Source organism: Daldinia vernicosa (assembly GCF_022497035.1).
Source record: "Daldinia vernicosa strain CBS 139.73 unplaced genomic scaffold F5Y00scaffold_10, whole genome shotgun sequence".
Lineage (NCBI taxonomy): Eukaryota > Fungi > Ascomycota > Sordariomycetes > Xylariales > Hypoxylaceae > Daldinia > Daldinia vernicosa.
Window position 1 is genome coordinate 501,892 of NW_025953926.1, and position 20,024 is coordinate 521,915.

The 20,024-nt window shown below is 47.4% G+C and overlaps 7 protein-coding genes across 7 annotated transcripts; 1 reads left to right on the plus strand and 6 right to left on the minus strand.

Annotated features, from left to right (window-relative positions):
* Positions 1-401: 401 nt before the first annotated feature.
* F5Y00DRAFT_259533 (uncharacterized protein) lies at positions 402-1,421 on the minus strand (the record flags this gene model as incomplete). Its single annotated transcript, XM_048010893.1, has 2 exons — positions 402-693; positions 778-1,421. The coding sequence occupies 2 exons, from the start codon at positions 1,419-1,421 to the stop codon at positions 402-404; spliced, it is 936 nt and encodes a 311-aa protein (XP_047867460.1).
* Positions 1,422-1,813: 392 nt separating this feature from the next.
* On the minus strand, positions 1,814-6,716 carry F5Y00DRAFT_12113 (canalicular multispecific organic anion transporter 1). The gene has a single exon (XM_048004044.1). It carries the CDS (start codon positions 6,471-6,473, stop codon positions 2,025-2,027), a length of 4,449 nt encoding a protein of 1,482 aa, XP_047867461.1. The 5' UTR covers positions 6,474-6,716; the 3' UTR covers positions 1,814-2,024.
* A 465-nt stretch (positions 6,717-7,181) lies between these two features.
* Positions 7,182-9,379, minus strand: F5Y00DRAFT_230016 (Annexin). The gene is made up of 2 exons (XM_048006848.1): positions 7,746-9,379; positions 7,182-7,681 (listed from the first exon to the last, which is right to left on the minus strand). The coding sequence occupies exons 1-2, from the start codon at positions 8,772-8,774 to the stop codon at positions 7,394-7,396; spliced, it is 1,317 nt and encodes a 438-aa protein (XP_047867462.1). The 5' UTR covers positions 8,775-9,379; the 3' UTR covers positions 7,182-7,393.
* Positions 9,380-9,407: 28 nt separating this feature from the next.
* On the minus strand, positions 9,408-10,444 carry F5Y00DRAFT_12147 (uncharacterized protein). The gene is made up of 2 exons (XM_048004052.1): positions 10,050-10,444; positions 9,408-9,990 (listed from the first exon to the last, which is right to left on the minus strand). The coding sequence occupies exons 1-2, from the start codon at positions 10,310-10,312 to the stop codon at positions 9,894-9,896; spliced, it is 360 nt and encodes a 119-aa protein (XP_047867463.1). The 5' UTR covers positions 10,313-10,444; the 3' UTR covers positions 9,408-9,893.
* A 3,365-nt stretch (positions 10,445-13,809) lies between these two features.
* F5Y00DRAFT_12179 (uncharacterized protein) lies at positions 13,810-15,175 on the minus strand. The gene is made up of 3 exons (XM_048004059.1): positions 14,635-15,175; positions 13,989-14,566; positions 13,810-13,935 (listed from the first exon to the last, which is right to left on the minus strand). The coding sequence occupies exons 1-3, from the start codon at positions 14,774-14,776 to the stop codon at positions 13,828-13,830; spliced, it is 828 nt and encodes a 275-aa protein (XP_047867464.1). The 5' UTR covers positions 14,777-15,175; the 3' UTR covers positions 13,810-13,827.
* Positions 15,176-17,183: 2,008 nt separating this feature from the next.
* Positions 17,184-18,604, plus strand: F5Y00DRAFT_230041 (uncharacterized protein). The gene is made up of 5 exons (XM_048006849.1): positions 17,184-17,224; positions 17,283-17,633; positions 17,695-17,766; positions 17,816-18,018; positions 18,077-18,604. Exons 2-5 carry the CDS (start codon positions 17,420-17,422, stop codon positions 18,425-18,427), a joined length of 840 nt encoding a protein of 279 aa, XP_047867465.1. The 5' UTR covers positions 17,184-17,224; positions 17,283-17,419; the 3' UTR covers positions 18,428-18,604.
* Positions 18,605-18,610: 6 nt separating this feature from the next.
* On the minus strand, positions 18,611-19,708 carry F5Y00DRAFT_230042 (uncharacterized protein). The gene is made up of 3 exons (XM_048006850.1): positions 19,520-19,708; positions 19,044-19,439; positions 18,611-18,980 (listed from the first exon to the last, which is right to left on the minus strand). The coding sequence occupies exons 2-3, from the start codon at positions 19,072-19,074 to the stop codon at positions 18,724-18,726; spliced, it is 288 nt and encodes a 95-aa protein (XP_047867466.1). The 5' UTR covers positions 19,075-19,439; positions 19,520-19,708; the 3' UTR covers positions 18,611-18,723.
* Positions 19,709-20,024: the final 316 nt, after the last annotated feature.

Genomic DNA, 20,024 nt, shown 5'->3' on the forward strand with positions numbered 1-20,024 from the left:
GTAAATTTTAATGTCTGAGAATTCTCATCATACTTTATCAACGCAACGCAAACGTCATTGACTATGAGCTATCCTCGTAAGACTGCTAATCTTAAGTAGGCTAACGAGAACTTTGCATATACTGTACATACACATAGGTCGCTAGTAGTCCCTATGAAGCTGTTCTTATTTCAAGTAGGCGAGGAAGAAACATGCCTAAATGGAAGTCAAACTCCTTAGACCTTTGGTCAAATCCTCAGACAAGTGAGCTTCAGATCTCACATCCTTCCTCCTCCTTATCCCTAAAGCATCAAAAGCTGTAATTGCGGAGCTACACCAAACAAATAACGAAAAAGAAACAGGCCAAAGTTACACGCGTACCTTGTCCTTATCCTCAACGAAAATCCGATTTAAGTTCACTCCTACTTTCGATCTTTCCTCTTTGGGCTTTCGAGTTGGAACTCTCCAAATTTAGGCGAGACCATCTTATCGGCTTCTTCCGACGTCTGCTCTGTATCTGGAGTAGAGGATCGATTCGGCGGGAACGGTAGCACGATGCGTCTCTTCGTAGTATGTCGGTCGCTGGAGAGTTCTTTAGTGAACTTGGTGCCCCCTTTAGTGTTGGTCACGTCCTCGAGTACGTGCTTGGGTTCGTCGTCGGCTTCGTCGTCGGCTTCGTTAACAGGATCATCGTCTTCGATGACGATTGGGTTGCTGTTGTTACCCATGTTAGTAGTGGCATTCACTGACACACGGATCTGAGGAATAAGACGAGGTTGAGGTCCGCTCTCCTAGAACAGATCCCTCATTTTCTGTGGGTCTTTCTTGAGTCTCTCAGCCATTGCTGTTAGTTTGTCATCAATACGATCAGCCCAGCGATCATAAGAGGATATGCCCAGTTGCTTGTGACGGTGGGCTGGCAGGGGATTTCCCGAGTGTGCGAATCCCCAGAAGGCCTCGACTATCTTCTTCGCCATACGTGGTCGGTCTTTCTTCAGTTCCTGTCTCTCATATTCGGTATCCGGAGGGCTATGGTCATCAACATAATCTTGGTGGTAGACGGGTGACACACGAGAACTAAGTAAGTAATTGATCATGAGAGCTCGGTCTTGCGCGAGGTCAGCTATCTGCTTCAAGATCTCCTCATCTGAGAGAGAAGCAAATTCCGGGTGTAAGCGGGTACTTTTGAACTGCTCCAAGTCATCGTTCTCACGGCTCAACTCAAAAGAACAGATGAACTCATCTATATTACGCATATAGACGTTGTAGATAGTTGGTCCTAGAGGCTGTGCCCTGGGATACGACCAATCGAAAGTCGATACCTCATTGAACTTCGACTTGAGCTTAGTGAGATCAGGCGCGTCGTTAAAAGACAGAGCACACCCCCGTATGGGCGTACCCCTCTGGGCGCAATTGGCGAGCAGTGGATAGTCACTAGCCATGGTTGATCTGATGGCTCTCTTCGAAGAGAACTTGGTCTAATTAACTTGTTGGTAGATCATGTAGAAGAAGGAGAAGAAGAGACGACGAGTACCATTAACGATGGAAACTCCGTAGTTTATATAGGAAATATATTTAATGCTATGGTCAATACTAGTGACCATGTTCCATTCCATCGGGAAGGTGATGCTGTCACGAATGATATGCAGATGCACTGACGAAGTTCCGGTTTCTCTAGAGAAGTTACGTAGTTCGGAAGGTACTACTTACGCTTTATGAGTCTTTGGTCATTTGATAGGTCTCTTGAACTAGTATGTTACGGCAATGGCAAACAAATGCTCCTTCTTGTAGGAAACGGCGTTGTCATACGTACTTAATGTAGTGGAGTAAGAGGGATGTGACTTCTTTTTATTTCATTTATTATTTTTCAGGTGTATCGTACCTGACGTCAATCTGACATTTGACTAATTTATCCGGTAGCTCTTTCCTGGTGATCTATGTACCTCTAGGTAGGTGCCTAAGGCAATATCCAATCTGCTGTGTTGTTGTACCTTACCTAAGGTAGGTACACATATATAAGGTACCTAGGTACCTCCGTTGACCCCCTATCTAGACCCGCCAGCTGGTCCTGCTTCGACCACTCGACCTGCATCTAATCTAATAAAATAATCGGCATCTTTAACCGCTTCTAATCTATGAGCAATCGTGATAACAGTGCTATCCTTTAATTCCGCCAAAAGTACATCTTGAACTGCAAGGGCCGTCTTTCTATCAATTGACGCAGTTGCCTCATCCAAGATGATAATAGGGCTTTTCCTGAGAATGGCCCGTCCGATACCCACGAGCTGACGTTGGCCCTGGCTAAGATTCTTCCCTCCAACATCAATGATCGAGTCTAGGGACCATTCCGGCCCCAGGACACGGAGTAATGCCTCCTTGCGTTCATCATCTGAATGTTGCTCTAATGGATCCAGGTTCTCTCGGATCGTGCCTGGGAATAGTACGGGGTCCTGCGCCACGAAACTGATTCGTTGGCGCCATATATGTACGTCAACTTTAGAGATATCCTGGTCACCAACGCGGATCTGCCCCTTTTCGGGGTGCATCGTTGCCAGAAGGGCGAGAGCCAGTGTAGATTTGCCGGATCCCGTTCGGCCTAAAACTGCGCAGGTTGATCCGCTAGGAATTGTAAAGGAGACATCAACTAGTGAAGGCTCAAGATGCGGTGCGTACTTAAGCGTCACCGAATCGAACGTGATGCTATCCTGATAAGAAGGCCAAGACGCAGGGGGTTTGACATCTCCATTGGGCTCCTCTTCTAGGTCCAAGAGCTCAGCAACTCGCTCCACGGATACGAAATCCATCTGAAGTTGACCATATGTTTTACACAGAACGTGAGTGGCCTCAACCAGCTGGGCAGCGCTTGTGAGCACGAAAGCCGTTAAGCCGGGGGATAGTCCTTGAGCCAAGGCTAGTATCGTCAAGGCAAATATAGAGAAAGCTGATAATAGATCATATCGGAGCTGGAGCCATGTTTGTAAGCTCCAGTAGAAATGGTCCATCTTCTGGAACATGTCGGTAGCGACGATGTTACGGTTCTGGAAGTCAGACTGCGCCTTAAAAGCTCGAATGGTGGCTAGACCGTCAACAAGGATACCGAAATTCGACATTAACGGACTGAGGGTCACCATTTCCAGCCGGCGCAGGCTTTGTGAGGTAGGCAAGAACCGCATAAAAATGGCAATAAACCAGGCTGTCATCCCAAGTGCGACAGCAAAGAATATTGGCGTCGTTAAAGCGATAACGACCAGGGAGCTTAGCCATGTCAGAGACCAAAGAGCAAAGTTCTGAAGCGGGTAAATGACACCACCGTCTAGCATTCCAATATCAGAAGTTAAGCGGTTCATCAAACGTCCAACTGGGGTAACATCGTAGAAGCGGAATGTCGCACGGCTCACTCGGTCAACGACCCTGCCGAACAAGTTCCTGGATGCCCTGTATAGGATGACGGTAAGACCACATTGTGTCAAGACATACAGTATGGTCATAAGTAGCCCAAGGACGGCATACCACTCGAGCCATGGCCTGACATCGTCCTCAGGGCTTGGCAACCCGTCAAAGATATGTTCCGCCATATCAGAGAGGCCCCTAGTGGACTGTGCCTTAATTCTCTCGTACGCTTCGCCCCACGCCTTGAGAAACCAGTAGTTGAACACGCGGGCGAACCGGAAAAGGGAGAAAATCCCAATAACCGCCAGCCACCATGCCACGCCGCCTGCTTTGATATATGTCCAATAAACTTTGGCAACTACACCACCTGATGCGCGAGCTTCGTCCTCGATGAATTTGTCTGGAATTGCAGCATTCGCTAGCTCTTCGGTGACCACCTTGACCTCGTCCTCGGCGGCAACATCGTGCGTTTGCGATGGCATATCGGCTTCTCTAGGATACTCATCTGGGTCAAGGATACGAGCTTTGCCATCCACGATTTCCACTACTTGATCTGCGAGCGATAGACATAGGTCAACTCGATGCGTAACTAGTACAACTGTGCGGCCGTTCAAAAGGGGCCCGCGGAATAGTTTGCGGACAATAGACTGAGCTGTTTGATAGTCGAGTGCAGCGAGAGGGTCGTCGAGTAGTAAGATTCGAGATTGGCAGTACACAGCTCTTGCTAGCGCCACCCTTGCCTTCTGACCTCCCGACAGGCCGATACCATTTTCTCCGATATTGGATTTGTCTCCATGTGCGAAATTAGCCAGATCGGGCATAAGTTCACACGCGTCAAGGACTTCGTTATATCTAGTCCTGTCTAGAGGGAAATTAAAAAGGATATTGTCCCGAATGCTCATGTTCTGAAGCCATGGAGATTGAGCACAGTAGCCTACCATCTCGTTGGGTAGAGTAGAATCGCCCTTGACCTGGTTAAGCTCACCCAGGATAGCATCAAGCAATGCGGTCTTTCCGGCACCGACCTTGCCGCAAATAAGAGTCAGGCCTGTAGGGAAGCGCAAATTTAGGTCTTCGAGAACCGATTTACCGTTGGTCGGCCACGCAAATGATGCATCTCGAAACTCGATCTCGGTGTTGGCGTCGTTATAGTCACCCTCTTCTTTGTCCGGTTCATTCATAAATGTCTCTAAACGCCCTATCGCTATAGATGCATTCAAGAGTACTGTTATTAAGTTAGGCAGTTCTTTCAAGCTAGACTCTAGCATCGTGAAGAGCTGAAGGGCGGGGAAGGCCACGTCAACTGGTAGAGGGCGCCCTGCGATATAGGTTACCGCAAAGAAAGTGAACACTGGGAAAAGAGCACTAGCAGCAAGGTTAGAAGCACCGACTCCAATGGTCCATAAGCTGGTGATAATCTTCAAGTGCAGTTCCTTTGCCCGTGCGTGCATGACGTTTCCTAGCCACTTAGACTGCCAATCATACCATCGGAGGGGTCTAATAGCCTCGACAAATTGTGTAGTTGCTTGAAGCCTGACATCGGTCGCAACTCTTCGAGTCTTCTCAACCTTGATGAGTGAACGAACACAAGCTGCATTCAGGATTTGAAGAACCACTGCCCAGGCCAATCCAAGGAGACAAGGCCATCCCAGGAGTTGCCAGATGAGAACCAGGGAGAAAATCAGCTGCAACGGTTTCGTGATGAGGTTCGGGAATTCCCAAAATCGCTGGGCTATCTCATATACATCGTTCCTCATCAAATTGAGGATCTTTCCCATAGTCGCAGGTTGCTCTGCTTTGGTCTTGGTTTTGCCTTGTTCCTTAACTCTACGAAGTCTCAGGAACTCGAGAAGACGAGCCAAGCGCGTTTTCTTGGGCTTCCTACCGAGCAACGACGTCTCCTCTCCCGGCTCGATGCTATCGTCGACGCCATCCTCAACACCATTCTTTTGGGGAGCCTCACCCAGATCCGTGCGAAGCCCAAATGATTTCCGCGCCAAGGTTTTAGCATAAACTGCTGTAAGCAGCTCTCCCCGCGACCGTTCATATGCGCGCCGACTATACCAAAGAAGAAAGACGCCGGACTGACATGCGACGAGGCGGACCAGCAAGATAGCTAACGAGTAGACGAAAGACTCATCTCTATGAGTGAGGCCTTTCTCGATAGACTGTAGCAAGCGTTGGAGAAGAGCCGGGTTTGAAAGATTAGCCGCTGTCTCTACAAGTCCCAAAAATGTGATGATGATCAAATCCAACCCATTCGCTTTAACCAAACGCTTTATTATAGAGCCCTTAAGATCTCGAAATAGTAAATGCAACCTTTCATGCTGAAAGTCATATGGTAGCAGCCAGACGTCTTCGTCATCCAATCTATTTTTATACCCCCGAGAGATCAGCGGAGACAACCATGAGACAGTCATGAATTGCCATAAGCTCAAGTTATCCTCGGGGCTGCGAAGCTGCGAAGTAGGGGGATAATTAGAGTTTGCGATACCCGTTGGATCTAGGTCTGGGTCTCGCATGGGCATCGAGAGGATTAGAAATATAGCGGCGAGCGCCACACCGACAGAGGCGACATGGATAATGTTCACTCGCTCCGTCTCACCGTACCACGACACAAGCGATATTAAACCGCACACGACGGTGGTAGTGAATAAAATTAGCAAAGACTTCGGCGTCTTCCTGGGACGGCTTGAAACCGTGATGAATAGAGCTACGGCCCATGGTGCCAACTCTAAAATCCTAGTGGTGTTAAATGGCGGTGATACAGCGGTCAAAATAGCCAAAGCAAATCCGATTGTGGACAAAGCCAACAGGATGAAAGTCCAAAAACTCCAAGATCTCGTACAGATACCAGGCAATAGTGCCTCTTCTTTGGCAAAGGGGCGGATCCATTGAGGTCCTTTAGAAAATAGACCGCGGGCGGTATACAACAGAAGACAGCAACCGGCAATTACCGCCTGCGCGATCGAGGTTTGCGACACGACGTCCATGGAGGTCAAGTCTTGGCGTTTATCCAAAGGAGCGTGAGAAGCGAAAAGGAAAGAATGGTTTGTCTCTGCAAAAGACACAAACGATTCATATTGGCTCGTATATATACTCATGGCGAGGAACGGGAGAAAGGTGCTTGAGCCGCCGTATCCATAATTTAAAGGTGAACGGCCCCGCGACTCTAAAAGCGGGAGTCGTCAGCAAGGCGGAGTTTTATTAGTAATAAAAAGGCCAATGAGATTACGAGTTCCCTTCGCAAGACGCAAAAAAAAGTTTAAAAAAATTGTTACTGGTTCTCTACCTCCTATGTAGGTATGTATTGAGGTCTACGTACATACATCGCTGTTTTGAGATATGGATGATTCCAAAGGGCACGGCCTCCAACTTTAGGCTTAACAGGTTAGCGGCAGATTCGTTGGTAGCACAAGAGATCTAAGCGGGAGGCGGAAGCTTATTATTGTAAGCTAGGCAAAAAAAATAAAAGCCAAACAGAGCTATGCAACGGCTAGTAAAGCTAGCTAGCCCTTGGAGTTGATTCAAAAGCTTTGTGGGGGGGAATACATAAACAACAACCAAGCAATAAAGTTAAGTTGACACAATGGCCGAGGCCGAGGCCGAGGTATCGAGGTCCAAGATTCGGGTCCTGGCAGGTGAGAGCAGCTGTTCGCTGTGGGGTTTAACATATTCCCTTGCGGGTGCGTGCAGGAAAAGGTTGCACCATCCTCAACGGATATTGTGTCATGGCGTTAAATATCTGCATAGTTAGAAGTTAGAGTTATAGTTATAGTTTCTCAGCAGTTACGTATAAAAGGCAGTCATAGCGCTTAGAACAGACATTAAATTGATCGAAAGTAGACGACCGTGTCTCGCTTGTAGTAGTATTACAACCATTGCTTATACAACAAGAGCGTGCGTAGTAGGATAACATCAACAAAATGGTATAAAGCCGTACAAGACATCCCCGACAAGACACTGAGTAACGCCAACCAATGAAGATAAAAGCACCTAATGAAAGGGCCCCCTTAACGTGCATTTATACCGGCTCCCCAAGACAGCCTAGCATGAGCCTCGAATAATCCCCACTCGTCTCGCCTTTAACACGACTGGCAAGACTTCGATGATAACGGTGATGATATGCCCCCTTGACATTTTCCAGCGTCTGCTTATCCCAGTGGTATCGGACTACTCTCGAGACTAGTAAGTGATCCTTCGTACCTAAACCTGCCATCGCGTCTTCGAGTAAAGCGGCTGCATGCATGTATTTGTCGATGGCATTCCGCAGTTGATATAATAAAGCCGCCTCCATATGCCCGCTAAACTCCTACAAAAAGGTCAGCACTTGGAATTCGGGGTGGCCTATGTATTAGGTAATTAATCAAACTCACCTTTCTAATAACATCCTCTAATCGTCGCCTGAACTTTTGCTCGTAGGCGTGATTAATAGCCCGGATTTGATTATCGTTTCTCGTAGATAATATCGAGCACACCATCATTTCATCCGTACCGACTTTGCCCTCTGTAGCGCGATATAATTCCATGACGTCCTGATCGATAGCTTGGGGGATGACCGGAGCACTGTCTTCAGCCCTGTTTGCGCCTAGTACGATCATGAAATGCCTTTCGGTCTTCATGCTGAGATCTCCTTTCACATCGCTCTCCAGCGGCCGGTGAAAGGTTTGTTGGTACATGCTCTTGATGGCATTCATATCCGCGTTGCTGCGACTTAGCAAGACGTCGTTGAGGACCTTTTCCTTCGTCCCGGGCCCATCCATTGCCGAATGCAAGAGGTGCACATCGTGGAGTAAGGGCCCCCTGACAATCGCGACCAAGCCCATCTCGAACCATCCTCTCGTCTCTGACATTATATCCTTTTCGAGCGTCCGGCTAAAATTCCGGAAGTAAGCTGCTTTGATAGCCTCGATCTGTATAGGGTCTTTAGAGCATAAGACACGAATTAACGCCTTCTCGTCTGTGCCGAACCCTTTCATGGCGCCTCTTAGTGTCCGCGCGTCAGGGTTTGCATCCCATTGAATTTGCGGGAGTGGCCCATAGCCTAGACTGTGAGGTGTAGGCGGTCCTACGGGTGCTGGGGGGTAAGGCTGGCCATATGGGGGTTGCGCAGGGGGGTATTGGCCTTGGGGATATTGATTATATCCTTGAGGAGGATACCCTTGAGGAGGACCAGGAGGACCAGGAGGGGGCCCGTATTGATTATAACCCTGAGGAGGGCCGGGAGGAGGGCCGGGAGGAGGGCCAGGTGGATAATAACCTTGAGGAGGTTGATTGTACCCCTGAGGAGGAGGGGGTGCCGACCATTGACCCGGAGGATATTGCTGTGGTTGGCCCGGAGGAGGATACTGACCCGGAGGAGGGTGCTGGCCGGGATAACCCGGCTGGCCATAAGGGTATGACATGCTTAGAATTTGCCTATCACTCAGACTTTGATCCGAAAATGTTTCTTAATAGAGTAATCAAGGTCTATAACTAATTGCTATCCAGGAATTTTGCGGGTGTTTGTTGGGGATGTACAGAATATGAAAATGTAGTTCAAAAGCGGAGTAGACGAAGGGAGGAGGGAGGAGGGAGAAGGGAGGAATGAAGTAATACAGGTTGCTAAGCGATAGATATAAAAAAAAATAAGACGATAGTAACTACCCTAGCCTAGGTACATAGGTAGCGATGACTCTTAAGCGATGTACATGTAGATAAGGCACCTATTGATTTCAGGTTGCTACCTAGAACTTGCGCCTCGCACGTTACTGAGGCAGTGAACGATAGCTTCCGTCTAGATTTTCGATAGATGTCGTAATAGGGCCAGCTTGAACAAAGAAACCTCTGCCTTCCGTTAAAGTAAATGGCAACTAGCTTCGTGGCGGAGGCGGAGTCTACGCGTATAAGTGAAGTACCATTTAGCGCTGATATACGCCTTTGGGTACATGCTTGTGGCTTGGTCCATCTTGGCTAAATTAGGTAGGCGTACATAAGTACCTGAGGTCATCCTGACAGGTCGCGACTTGTAATTTTGAAGTAGCACTATTAAAAATCCGCTGAAAGTCAACATGCATAGGTACATACATGTATGTATAGGTAATAACACAATACATACCTCATAAAGTTAACCTTCCAATGAGCTCAAACTAAGCTTGGCCACAATCCGAATTCAAATTCACATTTACCTTTATAAATGATACCTTATTCACTAGTACCTTCCATCAGTTGGGTAGGGTACATAGCGCCAAGCCAAAGGCACGGAAGCTTTCGCCACAAAATACAAGCATTAAAATCCTAGCCACAATTCAGACGGCACATTCAACCCGAGATAAGCGAATCAAGAAGACAAAATGACGTAGGGTGCAACTTTTATATTGATAGTCTAACAGTGATACAAACGAGCGAATTGAATCATATGCGCCGGTAAACACCATTATATATGCATCGCACAGGTTTTTCCTCCCTCTATATGATTCCAGTTCCCCCGAATGACAAGCAACTTCAACGCGAAACCTTCACCAAGTAGTCCTCATGACCCCAGCTTAAGAGTGGCGGCAGGTGATGCTGCCAATAACGACAGTGTTGGTAGACAGACGACCGGGGTTGTTGACGTCGAAGGTCTTGGCGGCAGTGTCGGAGCTAGATTATGTTAATTAGGCACTAACCAATGATTGATTATTGCAGCTGGACAAACTTACCCGTCTGCATTCTTGTGAGGCTGGCAAACGACGGTGTTGATATCAACTCCATTAGCGCCGGTAAGGTAAAGAGTCGAAACCTCCTTAAGGACTGCGCTCGTCTGGGGACCTTCGAAACCGACTAGCATGGTCTTGTTCACGAGACCGTTGCCAGCACCGCCGTGAGAAGACTCGACGGTGATCTGGGCGAAAGGCTTCTGGACCTGAGCAGCGGCCAAGCCGGTGAAGGCAATGGCGGAGGCGAAGATGGCGGAGAACTGCATTTTGAATGTTGGAAGGGGTTGACTGATGTCGATATTAAAGATTACGAGAATTGTTTGGTGAGTTTGTTGAATTGTAGTTTGCTTTGAAGATTGCGTTGTCGATGTGTTGATTAAGATTCGACTTTGCAGGACTTATCTACTGGCTTTATAGGAAGTTGTCGTCGACTCCTTAACCATCATCTCCATTATTAGACTCGCGGACCGCTCTAACGGTAAGCGCTAATACGTGTGCCGATCACCACCCGTTAGAATTCCCCGGAGGCTGATGATGGTAGGACGGGGCACAGAAAGATCTGCGCTCAGCCGCTATTCGCTTTGCGCCGGGGTGCATACACGTGGGTATTCGAACACGAGATTGGGTACCGGCATACTTTACCATGGACGAGATTTCATTAGATCCATTGGAAAGAATTTACGAGGCGTAAGAGGTGTCAATAGTTTATTTGCGGTGAGTACGGTACGGCCACAAATTCATACGACACTGGCCGCATTGTGGACTGAGCCGAATGAACCATGATTGGGCTTTTACACGAGGCCGACATTTGCGCCACATTCTATCTGGTCCCTAACTTCGGGCGGTGGTTGTTGTTGAGTGCCGTTGTCTTGTCCCGTATCCGGGTCCAGTTCAACTACACAACCGCTCCTATTCGTATTGTAGGAAGCAAGATCATGGAGACCCTGGATAGGATTTTCATGGTCGAAATGCATGCAATGATATGCTGGCAAGTTGAATGGGCTTAAACGCTTTCTTCTAATTAGGCGCTGCTACTGGCTAGGTTGACTGGGGGGTGGCACCGGCACTCTGCCGATCCCATCTCCCCTGAGATTGAGGCAACTGAATGCGGACATACGGGGCTGACGGGGCGAGACAGCTGTGTCGATCAACGAGCCCAGCCCCATCAGGGCATATGCATTTTTGAATTATCCTTATGTTAAGTATCGACGCCCGAATATACTAGCTATAAGGCTTAAGGCCCTTGCTCTAACATATGCCTTAGGTATGGTTACCTGAAGGTAGACTGCACTTTAGAGCTTTGAAAGGAATATAATCATCTTCGATACTGATGACTTGCTCTCTCCGCTAGAAAAGTTTCTCCACATGGGATCGGAGTAATTTGAACCTCGTCGGAAACTTTTCATACTCTAATCCATACGATAGGTCCCTATACCTTTACAGATTTGAATATACATAACTGCCAATAGCCTATCTGATTTCTGGTATTATATCCATGCACAGGAATGGTCCCGGTTCGTCCGAACCAGTCGAAAATTCGTTATTGTATGCCGAGAGTCTGCGTTGTTCAAAGATTTGAATACTCTAGGCTTCAGATCTGATCTTAATTGCGTAACACCGCTTAGATTCAACTAGATATTGGTTAATTCAGATCGACATGCAGCAAGACGTCGTCAACTGCTGTCGCGTAATCTTGCCGTGCTTCTCGAATCACGACAATATACGGTGATTTAGGGGATGTACCACATAAGAATTGGTCGGCGAATTAAGTCGCTTTGGCCAACTCATTCGGGGACCATAATTGTAGTTTTTACTAGTCTATCTCCACCGATACTCTTCAACTACCTCTGAATATCTATATTGAAGTTCCAAGTGAAGCTGCGCCCTATGAACTGCTATCCATACGTTAGTTATCAAGAGTTAGATGTGGATTATTCGCATATAGGAGAGCCAACTTATTCACGTCTAACCCAGCAGATTAAGGGGTGAGACACATAGTACGGTAATAAGAAAAGGGGCTTAGGACGAAGGATGTTGGAAGTCATGGACCAGCCGGAATAAGAAGGGAAGAAATAAATGTAGACGAGAAAGAAGCAAGTAAGGATACGACGTGTACAAGTTAATCCTTGGAGAGTATGGCTGTTCGAAACGTGGTGAGCTTTACGAGGGATGTTACGTTACTGTAACTGTGGCGATTAGCCCTGTTGGTGCTTTTGGACTTGACTATAGGAGAGCAATAAATACCTAGGATGCTTCCCAAAGTAGCGGTAGATGTGTCGTAAAAAGGGATGAAATATAAATAGGTAGTGATTAGACTTAAACGATATTTACTTGACGTACTATATAGAAGGATCATTGCCGATGGCCTTTTATAGCTGCGTAATCACCTTCGTCATTGATTGGAAAACCCGACCCAGAAACGCTGGTCTCGGCCCAAGGTAAGTAAGAACTCTGAATTATAACCTTACAATTCGAAGACAGAACGCGCTGGTATTAGATTACGATTCGGATACCGTAGGGCTTTGCGGGAAAAGTACATTGATACAATGAACCTCGCAGAACTTGGACAGAGACATACACTTTTTACTATGCACGGAAACCTCATCTATGAATATTGGCCTCCTAAGGTAGATTATAACTGCTGTTAGGTTAAGAATGCCTTGAAATTATATGTCTAGTTGATTTTATAATATTCATATCAATTGTGTCACTGCCAGTTACTGGGCTATTAGCTCAAGGAGACATACCTAAGTTACCTATGTTAAGAGATCCTTTGGCGTGCTTTCAACGCCCTTTTGCTATGAGTTCCAGTAGAGAATTGATCGCTATCGTATTCAGTCTTCAGCACCCGCACCTTCAAATCTGAAACTGAAACGATGAATAAGAGTAGCGACGGCAAGATACATCCCGGCCCACGTAAGGTTGGGTATGATTACACTAGTAAATATTTTACTATGTACAGCAGCTAAACTCATTGTACGCCGATATAGTTCCTCGCACTCCTTAAAGAAGATTGTAATGTAATGTCTTGTTGGACTTTTCCAATACTCGAGATCCCTCCACCGTCCGTGATCGAAGCTTATCTGATCCGGACAGATCTATGCCCGGGTTGATCTGTGTCATTTGAGCAGAAACAGCCGGACTCAATCGCAAGGATAAACGGTAGGACGCAAGAGTAGTAGAATAAATAGGTATTGAACGAGGAGAACTTCGACTGGGGCTTCGGAAATGATAAATGTGCATACACGTCTACGATATGAAAGCATAAAATTCGTAAGTGGGGAGAGGAGGTAGGGGAGGAGATCAAGTAGGTCAGTTTCGAGGGAGACTGCGCAGATTAGTAGGCGATATTTTGGTAGGGGATAGGTCATAAAGGAGATCGCAGGGGAGTTGCAAGGCGACGTACCCTGCTTATTTTAGTTTCGATTGCCGTAGGACCTGGGTCATATTTTATAAGTACCTCCTAAGGTAGTAAGGTACCAAAGTCAGAAGTAGTTAATAGCTTCTTCTTTATTCATAAACTCTTCGCCAGACTTGCTTATTGCTCAGATGTGAAATGCTTGAACTACTAAACAAGTACCTCGACTCGACAGGTCTCCTTAGAGCATATGGTCTTCCAGCATCTGATGGCATTGGCAGAGACGAGATTGCGAATCGTATGAATTCTTGGTTAAATAGTACAATATGTATTAAGTGTGTGAGTATCAGGTTACTATATTATATCTTACATACATTAGGTACATAGGCGTACAGCGTATCATGACTCCCTTCTGTGCCACATCTACTGCGCGACGGCATATAGAGCACCGAGCGCCAGCGCACCGTAGAAGCCAATGGCGCTGCCGGAGAAGGAATTGGCGCCATTGTCGGCTACGACAACTCCGGATGACTGGTTCTCCATTAGCTAAAAGTCATTTCTTTAGAGTAAGGGGGTAGACTGACGGTGGGTGCTGTTCCATTTCCGTATCCGCTGCTGGTGCCCGTGGGGGTGTTTGTGGTTAAGGCTGTGTAGGAAGCGCTCGTCGCCGATGCGGATTCGGTGACGGAAGAAGCCGGTGCTGACTCGGTTGGAGTTACTTCCTGGGTGCTGGAACCAAAAGTGGGTGTCTCTGTCGGGAACCCGGTAAAGGTTGATACTTCGGTAGGAGCTTCAGTGGGAGTTTCAGTCGGGGCCCCGGTAGGAGTCTCGGTAGGGACCTCGGTAAGAGTCGGCGCCTCAGTCTCAGAGGCCTCGGACTTGGAGGTCGCGGTGGCGGATGCAGTAGGTGAAGCAGATTCCGACGCACTTGTCGCACTGGAAGAACCGGCGGGAACCGCCGGCCCCACATCGGGTTGTTCACCGGAAAGAGGCGACGTTGATAGGCCGCATGAACTTGCGCTCTTTGTTAGGGCATTCCCGTAGTATTGCCAGATGTCCTCGTTGTCGGGTCCGGCGCACTGCAAGCAGGCCTTGTAGTCGGCTAGGAAGATATCGTCATTGCATACATCCTCGCTGTTTCTTCCCTGGATAATAGCTTGGCCTAGGTTGAAGAACATCAATATCTATCAATTCGTATTTCCCGGTAGAAATCAAGGATATAATACTTACCACAGTTATCGTGGCAGTTGTAAGAAGGAGACCCAGGGTCCTGACGCTTGAGCAGACGAGCAAAGAACTGAAGCTCGTCCGTAGAGGCGGAGGCCGCGGTGGCGGCAAGGATTGCTCCGAAAGTCCAGCGAGCTACAATCATTTTGGCAGTTGTATGTCCAAAAGAACGAACGTGTTGGTTAAAATTAGAACGAGTGACTTATTTCGAAGTGTCCGGCTATGAGGGGAGATCGATACGAAAACAAGTAAATTCAAAGTGAAAGGTGACAGCGGCTCCCGCCGTCTTATAGATATGTATCTTGGACACAAGTAAGCTTAACAGAGGGTAACCGGGAAATGCATGCAAACATTCAGCTAAGGCAAGGGGGTTTCACCGAACGTTGGCTAGGATCCGTGGACGAATGGTATGAAAGTAGCCGATGCTCGGAGATTGAGCTGTAGGTATTCCAAGTAGGATCAAGTCGCTACTTTGAGTAGTCCGGCCTGTTTTGAGAATTGCTTCCGTAAAGGAATTCATATTCCGGCTATAGGCTAGGCCTAATGCCTGGCCTGGTACATAGACTTCCCAAGCGAAGGTTTCCGAGGCACGATGACCTATACACTACCTAGGTAGTATTGCACGTGTCATCGCATGTGCTGGGATACCCTTTACCTTAGGATGGATAATTAGGTTAACTGTTAAACCGAGAGTTAATATTTGGCTTTATTCCATTTTCATCTGTCTATCATAGCTCTGCATAGTTTGTAGACAGGACAGACTAGCTGTAATATCGGCCGAGTCTTCGATATCATCGCTCGATGCCATCATATTACTCTGCGGGTGTCAGTATTCCGGAATCAACGGGTCATGAGATTTTCCCCCCGTCGCCTACTACTAAACCTCTTTGGAACCCATTACGAGAATAATGAAGTTCTGGACCCGTATTGGATGTTCGATCTGATTAGATTGATAAGATTAGATGGAGTGCCACACCCTGTTGAGTCTTCTCCGCTATGGAGTCTGATCCGTTGCAACCCAAGAGCGAGCTAGCAAGGATTGAACAAGGGGATCTCCTCTTAGCGCCATCAGATAAACATAAGTTGGCTGGTTGGGAAGAATAAACGGTGAGGTGAAGCTCTACGGCTTTGGAGTTTCTGTCTTGTGTCCTGGTTAGCCTTTTATATAATACTGAGGTAGTCACGGTAGTCATACGATGCGATATCATATACGTAGATCCTATACTCCAGGTGTAAGTCGGATTTTGCTTCATTATGCTCCCAGATTTCACTGCGGCCGTATATGCCCGTGTCAACTAAGAGGTACCTAAGGTTGCGTCGTTACCTCCCGCGCTTCGATTCGAGTTTTCGTTACGCGAGTGACCTGACTTTAAAGGCTCGGCTGCATGAGAGCCGAGGTGACTCGCGATCTGAGGATTGGTAAGAAATCATACCACCGATTCAGTCTAGCCACCCAAGTCCGTCCTGTCAGAGTGCCAATCTGCAGGTCTGATTCGTTTATTTTCTCCTAGGCTTATACTATCTATACTCATGCTAGCTAGATTGATAAACCCGTCCCCACACGGTTCAGGCGACTATTCCAAGATGGCGATGGCGAGAGGTGGTCTTGGTTACTACGTTACTAGCAGCGGGATATCCCGTCACTTGTTACTTGGAAAGTACATTTAGCTGATACTCATGATGCCTGTGCGATGACTCCTAAATTGTTGCTTCTGGCACTATGATTGAGTACACGATATACGTCATGGTCATCGAAGCTACGACTTATATGTTGACATTCTTGAAGTTATTCCAATGATTAGTTCCGTTAAGGTACGGGTGAAGGAAGGGATACGTGCTGTTGAAATAGGGCATAGGTATGTCTTGGAGTAAGTAACAAAGAGAGGTAACGGGTAAATTCGGCAACTAGAGAGAGTTCCAATACCCATACACATAGCTCCAGATACGGCATAAGCAGTCCAACGGTCCTCAACGGCGTAGAATTAGGGCATCCATCTACTATTAACCTGGGAGGAAAATAAACGAGTCTTTGTGAGACCTTCCTAACCTAGACGGCCGTCTCCTTACCACCAATTACTCTGCCGTCATCGGATCATTGCTCTTCCTACACCTTTACATCTCGCAGGGGACATGTAAGTCTTCTGTAACCGCCTACGGTGCTTGTTCGGCCAATTGGGTCCTCAAAGACCGGCTTGTCCCACTCTTTGGAGTGTGGAATCGTCGAGTGTTAGCTCGATCGTGGCCCGGGGTCTAAAGCTGGCTAGGCCTATTGTATCACATCCCGACCTGACATGTTAGTTTCTCGTACGAACTAGTTTGTACTCGGGTGTTGTTACGAGAAAATCTTATAGTACATAGACATGAACGCCGTAAGTACGTCGACAAATCCGAGATGCCTATTCTTCACTAGGTAGCTGGCTAGTATCTCCTTGGGCAAGGAACTGTTACCCAGGGTTGCCACCTATGTAGACGCAGGTTGTAGAATCTAACAACGTCTTGGGTCGGCTTATCTCGGACGAATGACTGTGCGTATCCTTTAACGAGTCGATGGTGGGAATCGAGCTTGGCAAGGAAGTGATTGGCTTGTGACAAGGTGCCGGCTATATGACCTAAATGAACTTCCCACGGCTTGCACGACTAACACTTATAAGATCGTTCTGCGCCTGTCTTCACCCTTCAAAACGCTCCCCCAGCCACGACCACCTCCCCGTAGCTATATAGGCAAGCACCCACGTTATCATTATAATCATACCAGAGGTAGCTCCTTGCGGTATATTGTCTATTCAATATGAGGTTCAGTCAGTTGTCCTATATTGCTGCGCTCGCTGGGAGCCAGCTCGTCGCCGGTGATGGAGAGGCTCACGGCGAAGGTCTCGAAGGCAGCGTCATGGGTCCCGTTGCTTTCCTCTGGCCTGATGACAGACCTTGGAGCGCTTCAGCCGACAACGTGGGGCCGTGCGGAAGCTCCAGCGGCGTGACTAACAGAACTGACTTCCCTCTCAGTGAGTACCCATAGCAATGGCATGGGCAAGTATATCTTGAGCTCACCTTGTCTCCGTTTAGGTCAGGGAACTGTTGCCCTATCAATCGCCGACGATGCTTGGAACGTCAACTTCTCCATCGCGTATGATAATAGTTAGTACTATCGTGTATATCGTGCGCTTCAACACTGACAGCACCCCAGCACCAACTATCCAGAGCCAGTTCAGTCAGCAAGTCGTTAGCGAAGTCACGGAGATTGAGCCTGGCCACCAATGCTACAAGATTGCCGACGTCCCGAACACCGTAACCGCGGGAACCAATGCCACAATCCAATTGGAGTATTGGTCGAATGTTGACAATGAGCTCAATGGTAGAAATCAGACATTCTATGCCTGTGCTGACATTGTATGATATCAACGGCACTTGACCCTATATATGTACTGTATACTGACGCCTTCTGTAGACCTTCGTCGAGCCCAAAGACATGAAGATCCAACCTCCTTGCTTCAACGTAACAGTAGCAGATTTCGAATCCGGCGACTCATCATCTACTTCTACCCCAGCACCCAGCGCCACAAATGCTGCATCTGACGCAAACGCGGCCCCTAGCTCGGGCTCATCTGGCGATGGCCTATCCGGCGGCGCAAAGGCAGGCATCGCCGTTGGCGTAATCGTAGCTTCTCTTGCGATTGTGGGTATTATTGCGTTTGTACTCCTTCGGAGACGTAAGACCCAGACGCTCGACAATGAAGCAGTCGCTGCGGCTTCGAAGAACCAACCTGAAGTTGCTTCTGTAAACAGTCAAGGACGTTAACTTGTTAAAGCTTCGATGAATCGATGCCATGGCACCGGTGAGGTAGCTGTCTATGATAGGAGGGGGGTTGGGAATAGGGGCACGAATTAAGACGAATACGAGACTATGTCCCTTATGCCCAAGGGGTAACCACTTGAGACTGGTTTATATTTAATGCAATATATACAATATCGTGAACCAAAAGCCGTGTCCATCTATAACCTTGTCCTCTAGCTTTTTCCGATCCAAACGCTACATTCATAACAATCGTGTGGCACATAACCGTATTCTCATCTCCGCTACCCCCTCCCACCACATTACCAGGCGAAGATTCGACCCCCAGCATCCCTGATTTCCATAAACTGTTGGACATTGACGTTTTGCTGGTGGTGTCGTGGAGGGGAGCTCGGACCTGCCAACATCTTGAAGAGGGCTTGGCGGAGGGCCGTAATGTTATTACCATTACGTTCGATTGCTACCGCAAGGTTAACCGTCCTGCCGTGTACGAAATCCCAACCAAAGTGCACGGCAACGATGTTTCCTGAGGAGTTAATCACCGGACTTCCCGAGTTTCCTATAACCGCATTAGCACTTTTCCGTCAACATTACTCGATACGCGAGATTTCGTCTTACGTACCTGGTAGGGTGTCTCCAAAGTGTTCGATCATCTTCAACGACGGATTGTAATGTACAGGAGTGCGAGTCTCACATAGCTGAATGAATGTCTGATTCTATAATTTAAAGGCGGGATCGTCTATGTCAAGCTCCCATCATTGGCTAATAGATCGGAGGCTCTCGATAACCTGTGAGCGTTTGCCCATCTTTTATACATAGGTGTGGTTACACTAACTGCATGGTGCCATGGTCTACATGGTTATACTATCTGGTACTGCATGGCCCAACCGCTACATAACCCGATCCTGACTATGTATGTCCTCAAGTGCCAGCCCGACACGGTAGACTCCACCGTGTCTGGCTGACACTTGAGGACATAGTGCTTATGTATAAAACATCTTATTATTATTTGGCGATACTGCGATACTTAATACATTAGGTATATATGTACCTAGGTACAGTTGAGAGTACCTCACGTCAAAATAACTGAATACATACATGTTATGCTGATAGGTCCATTACGTTGTTTGCGGATTCGTAGGAGTTACCTATCCCCTTAAGACCTGGACATAGGTAAATTATATCCACTTCCTCGACGTATAAAATACACTAAGAAGAGCTTATATGAATTGGGTCTATTTAAGATCTTATCTTGGTTGCTGTAGATTTAATCGTGGAAAAGAGAGGGTTTTCTTTTGGTAACGAGCTCAGCGAGTTCGATGAGTCAAATCAAGCCAAATAACTCTAAGGCACCTACGGTATCGATACCGGCAAAAGTCCGGGTAATAAAATCTACGGGATCCGATTAGTCAGAGTCGGGGTAATCTAAGATATACCCACCCAGCTCTACCCCCAACACCAAAAAGTTATCGTGATCTTAAAAAAGACAATTACGAATAGCCTCATTACCTTATACGTATAGGGGTACGTACCCTGATACGTACTTAGAATAAAATAGAATAAGGTCATCTTAATAGCTTATTATTACGTCAATTGTACAAAG

What these genes read in the sequence shown, in the direction of transcription:
- F5Y00DRAFT_12113 (XM_048004044.1), bottom strand. Translation starts at nt 6,473, where the DNA reads ATGAGTATATATACGAGCCAATATGAATCGTTTGTGTCTTTTGCAGAG.
- F5Y00DRAFT_230016 (XM_048006848.1), bottom strand. Translation starts at nt 8,774, where the DNA reads ATGTCATACCCTTATGGCCAGCCGGGTTATCCCGGCCAGCACCCTCCT. An exon ending in TAGAGGATGTTATTAGAAAG is followed by an intron (nt 7,682 to 7,745) that starts GTGAGTTTGATT and finishes ACCTTTTTGTAG; the next exon opens with GAGTTTAGCGGGCATATGGA.
- F5Y00DRAFT_12147 (XM_048004052.1), bottom strand. Translation starts at nt 10,312, where the DNA reads ATGCAGTTCTCCGCCATCTTCGCCTCCGCCATTGCCTTCACCGGCTTG. An exon ending in CCTCACAAGAATGCAGACGG is followed by an intron (nt 9,991 to 10,049) that starts GTAAGTTTGTCC and finishes AACATAATCTAG; the next exon opens with CTCCGACACTGCCGCCAAGA.
- F5Y00DRAFT_12179 (XM_048004059.1), bottom strand. Translation starts at nt 14,776, where the DNA reads ATGATTGTAGCTCGCTGGACTTTCGGAGCAATCCTTGCCGCCACCGCG. An exon ending in CAACTGCCACGATAACTGTG is followed by an intron (nt 14,567 to 14,634) that starts GTAAGTATTATA and finishes TCTTCAACCTAG; the next exon opens with GCCAAGCTATTATCCAGGGA. An exon ending in GAAATGGAACAGCACCCACC is followed by an intron (nt 13,936 to 13,988) that starts GTCAGTCTACCC and finishes ATGGAGAACCAG; the next exon opens with TCATCCGGAGTTGTCGTAGC.
- F5Y00DRAFT_230041 (XM_048006849.1), top strand. Translation starts at nt 17,420, where the DNA reads ATGAGGTTCAGTCAGTTGTCCTATATTGCTGCGCTCGCTGGGAGCCAG. An exon ending in CAGAACTGACTTCCCTCTCA is followed by an intron (nt 17,634 to 17,694) that starts GTGAGTACCCAT and finishes GTCTCCGTTTAG; the next exon opens with GTCAGGGAACTGTTGCCCTA. An exon ending in CTCCATCGCGTATGATAATA is followed by an intron (nt 17,767 to 17,815) that starts GTTAGTACTATC and finishes ACAGCACCCCAG; the next exon opens with CACCAACTATCCAGAGCCAG.
- F5Y00DRAFT_230042 (XM_048006850.1), bottom strand. Translation starts at nt 19,074, where the DNA reads ATGATCGAACACTTTGGAGACACCCTACCAG. An exon ending in CTTTGGAGACACCCTACCAG is followed by an intron (nt 18,981 to 19,043) that starts GTACGTAAGACG and finishes ATGCGGTTATAG; the next exon opens with GAAACTCGGGAAGTCCGGTG.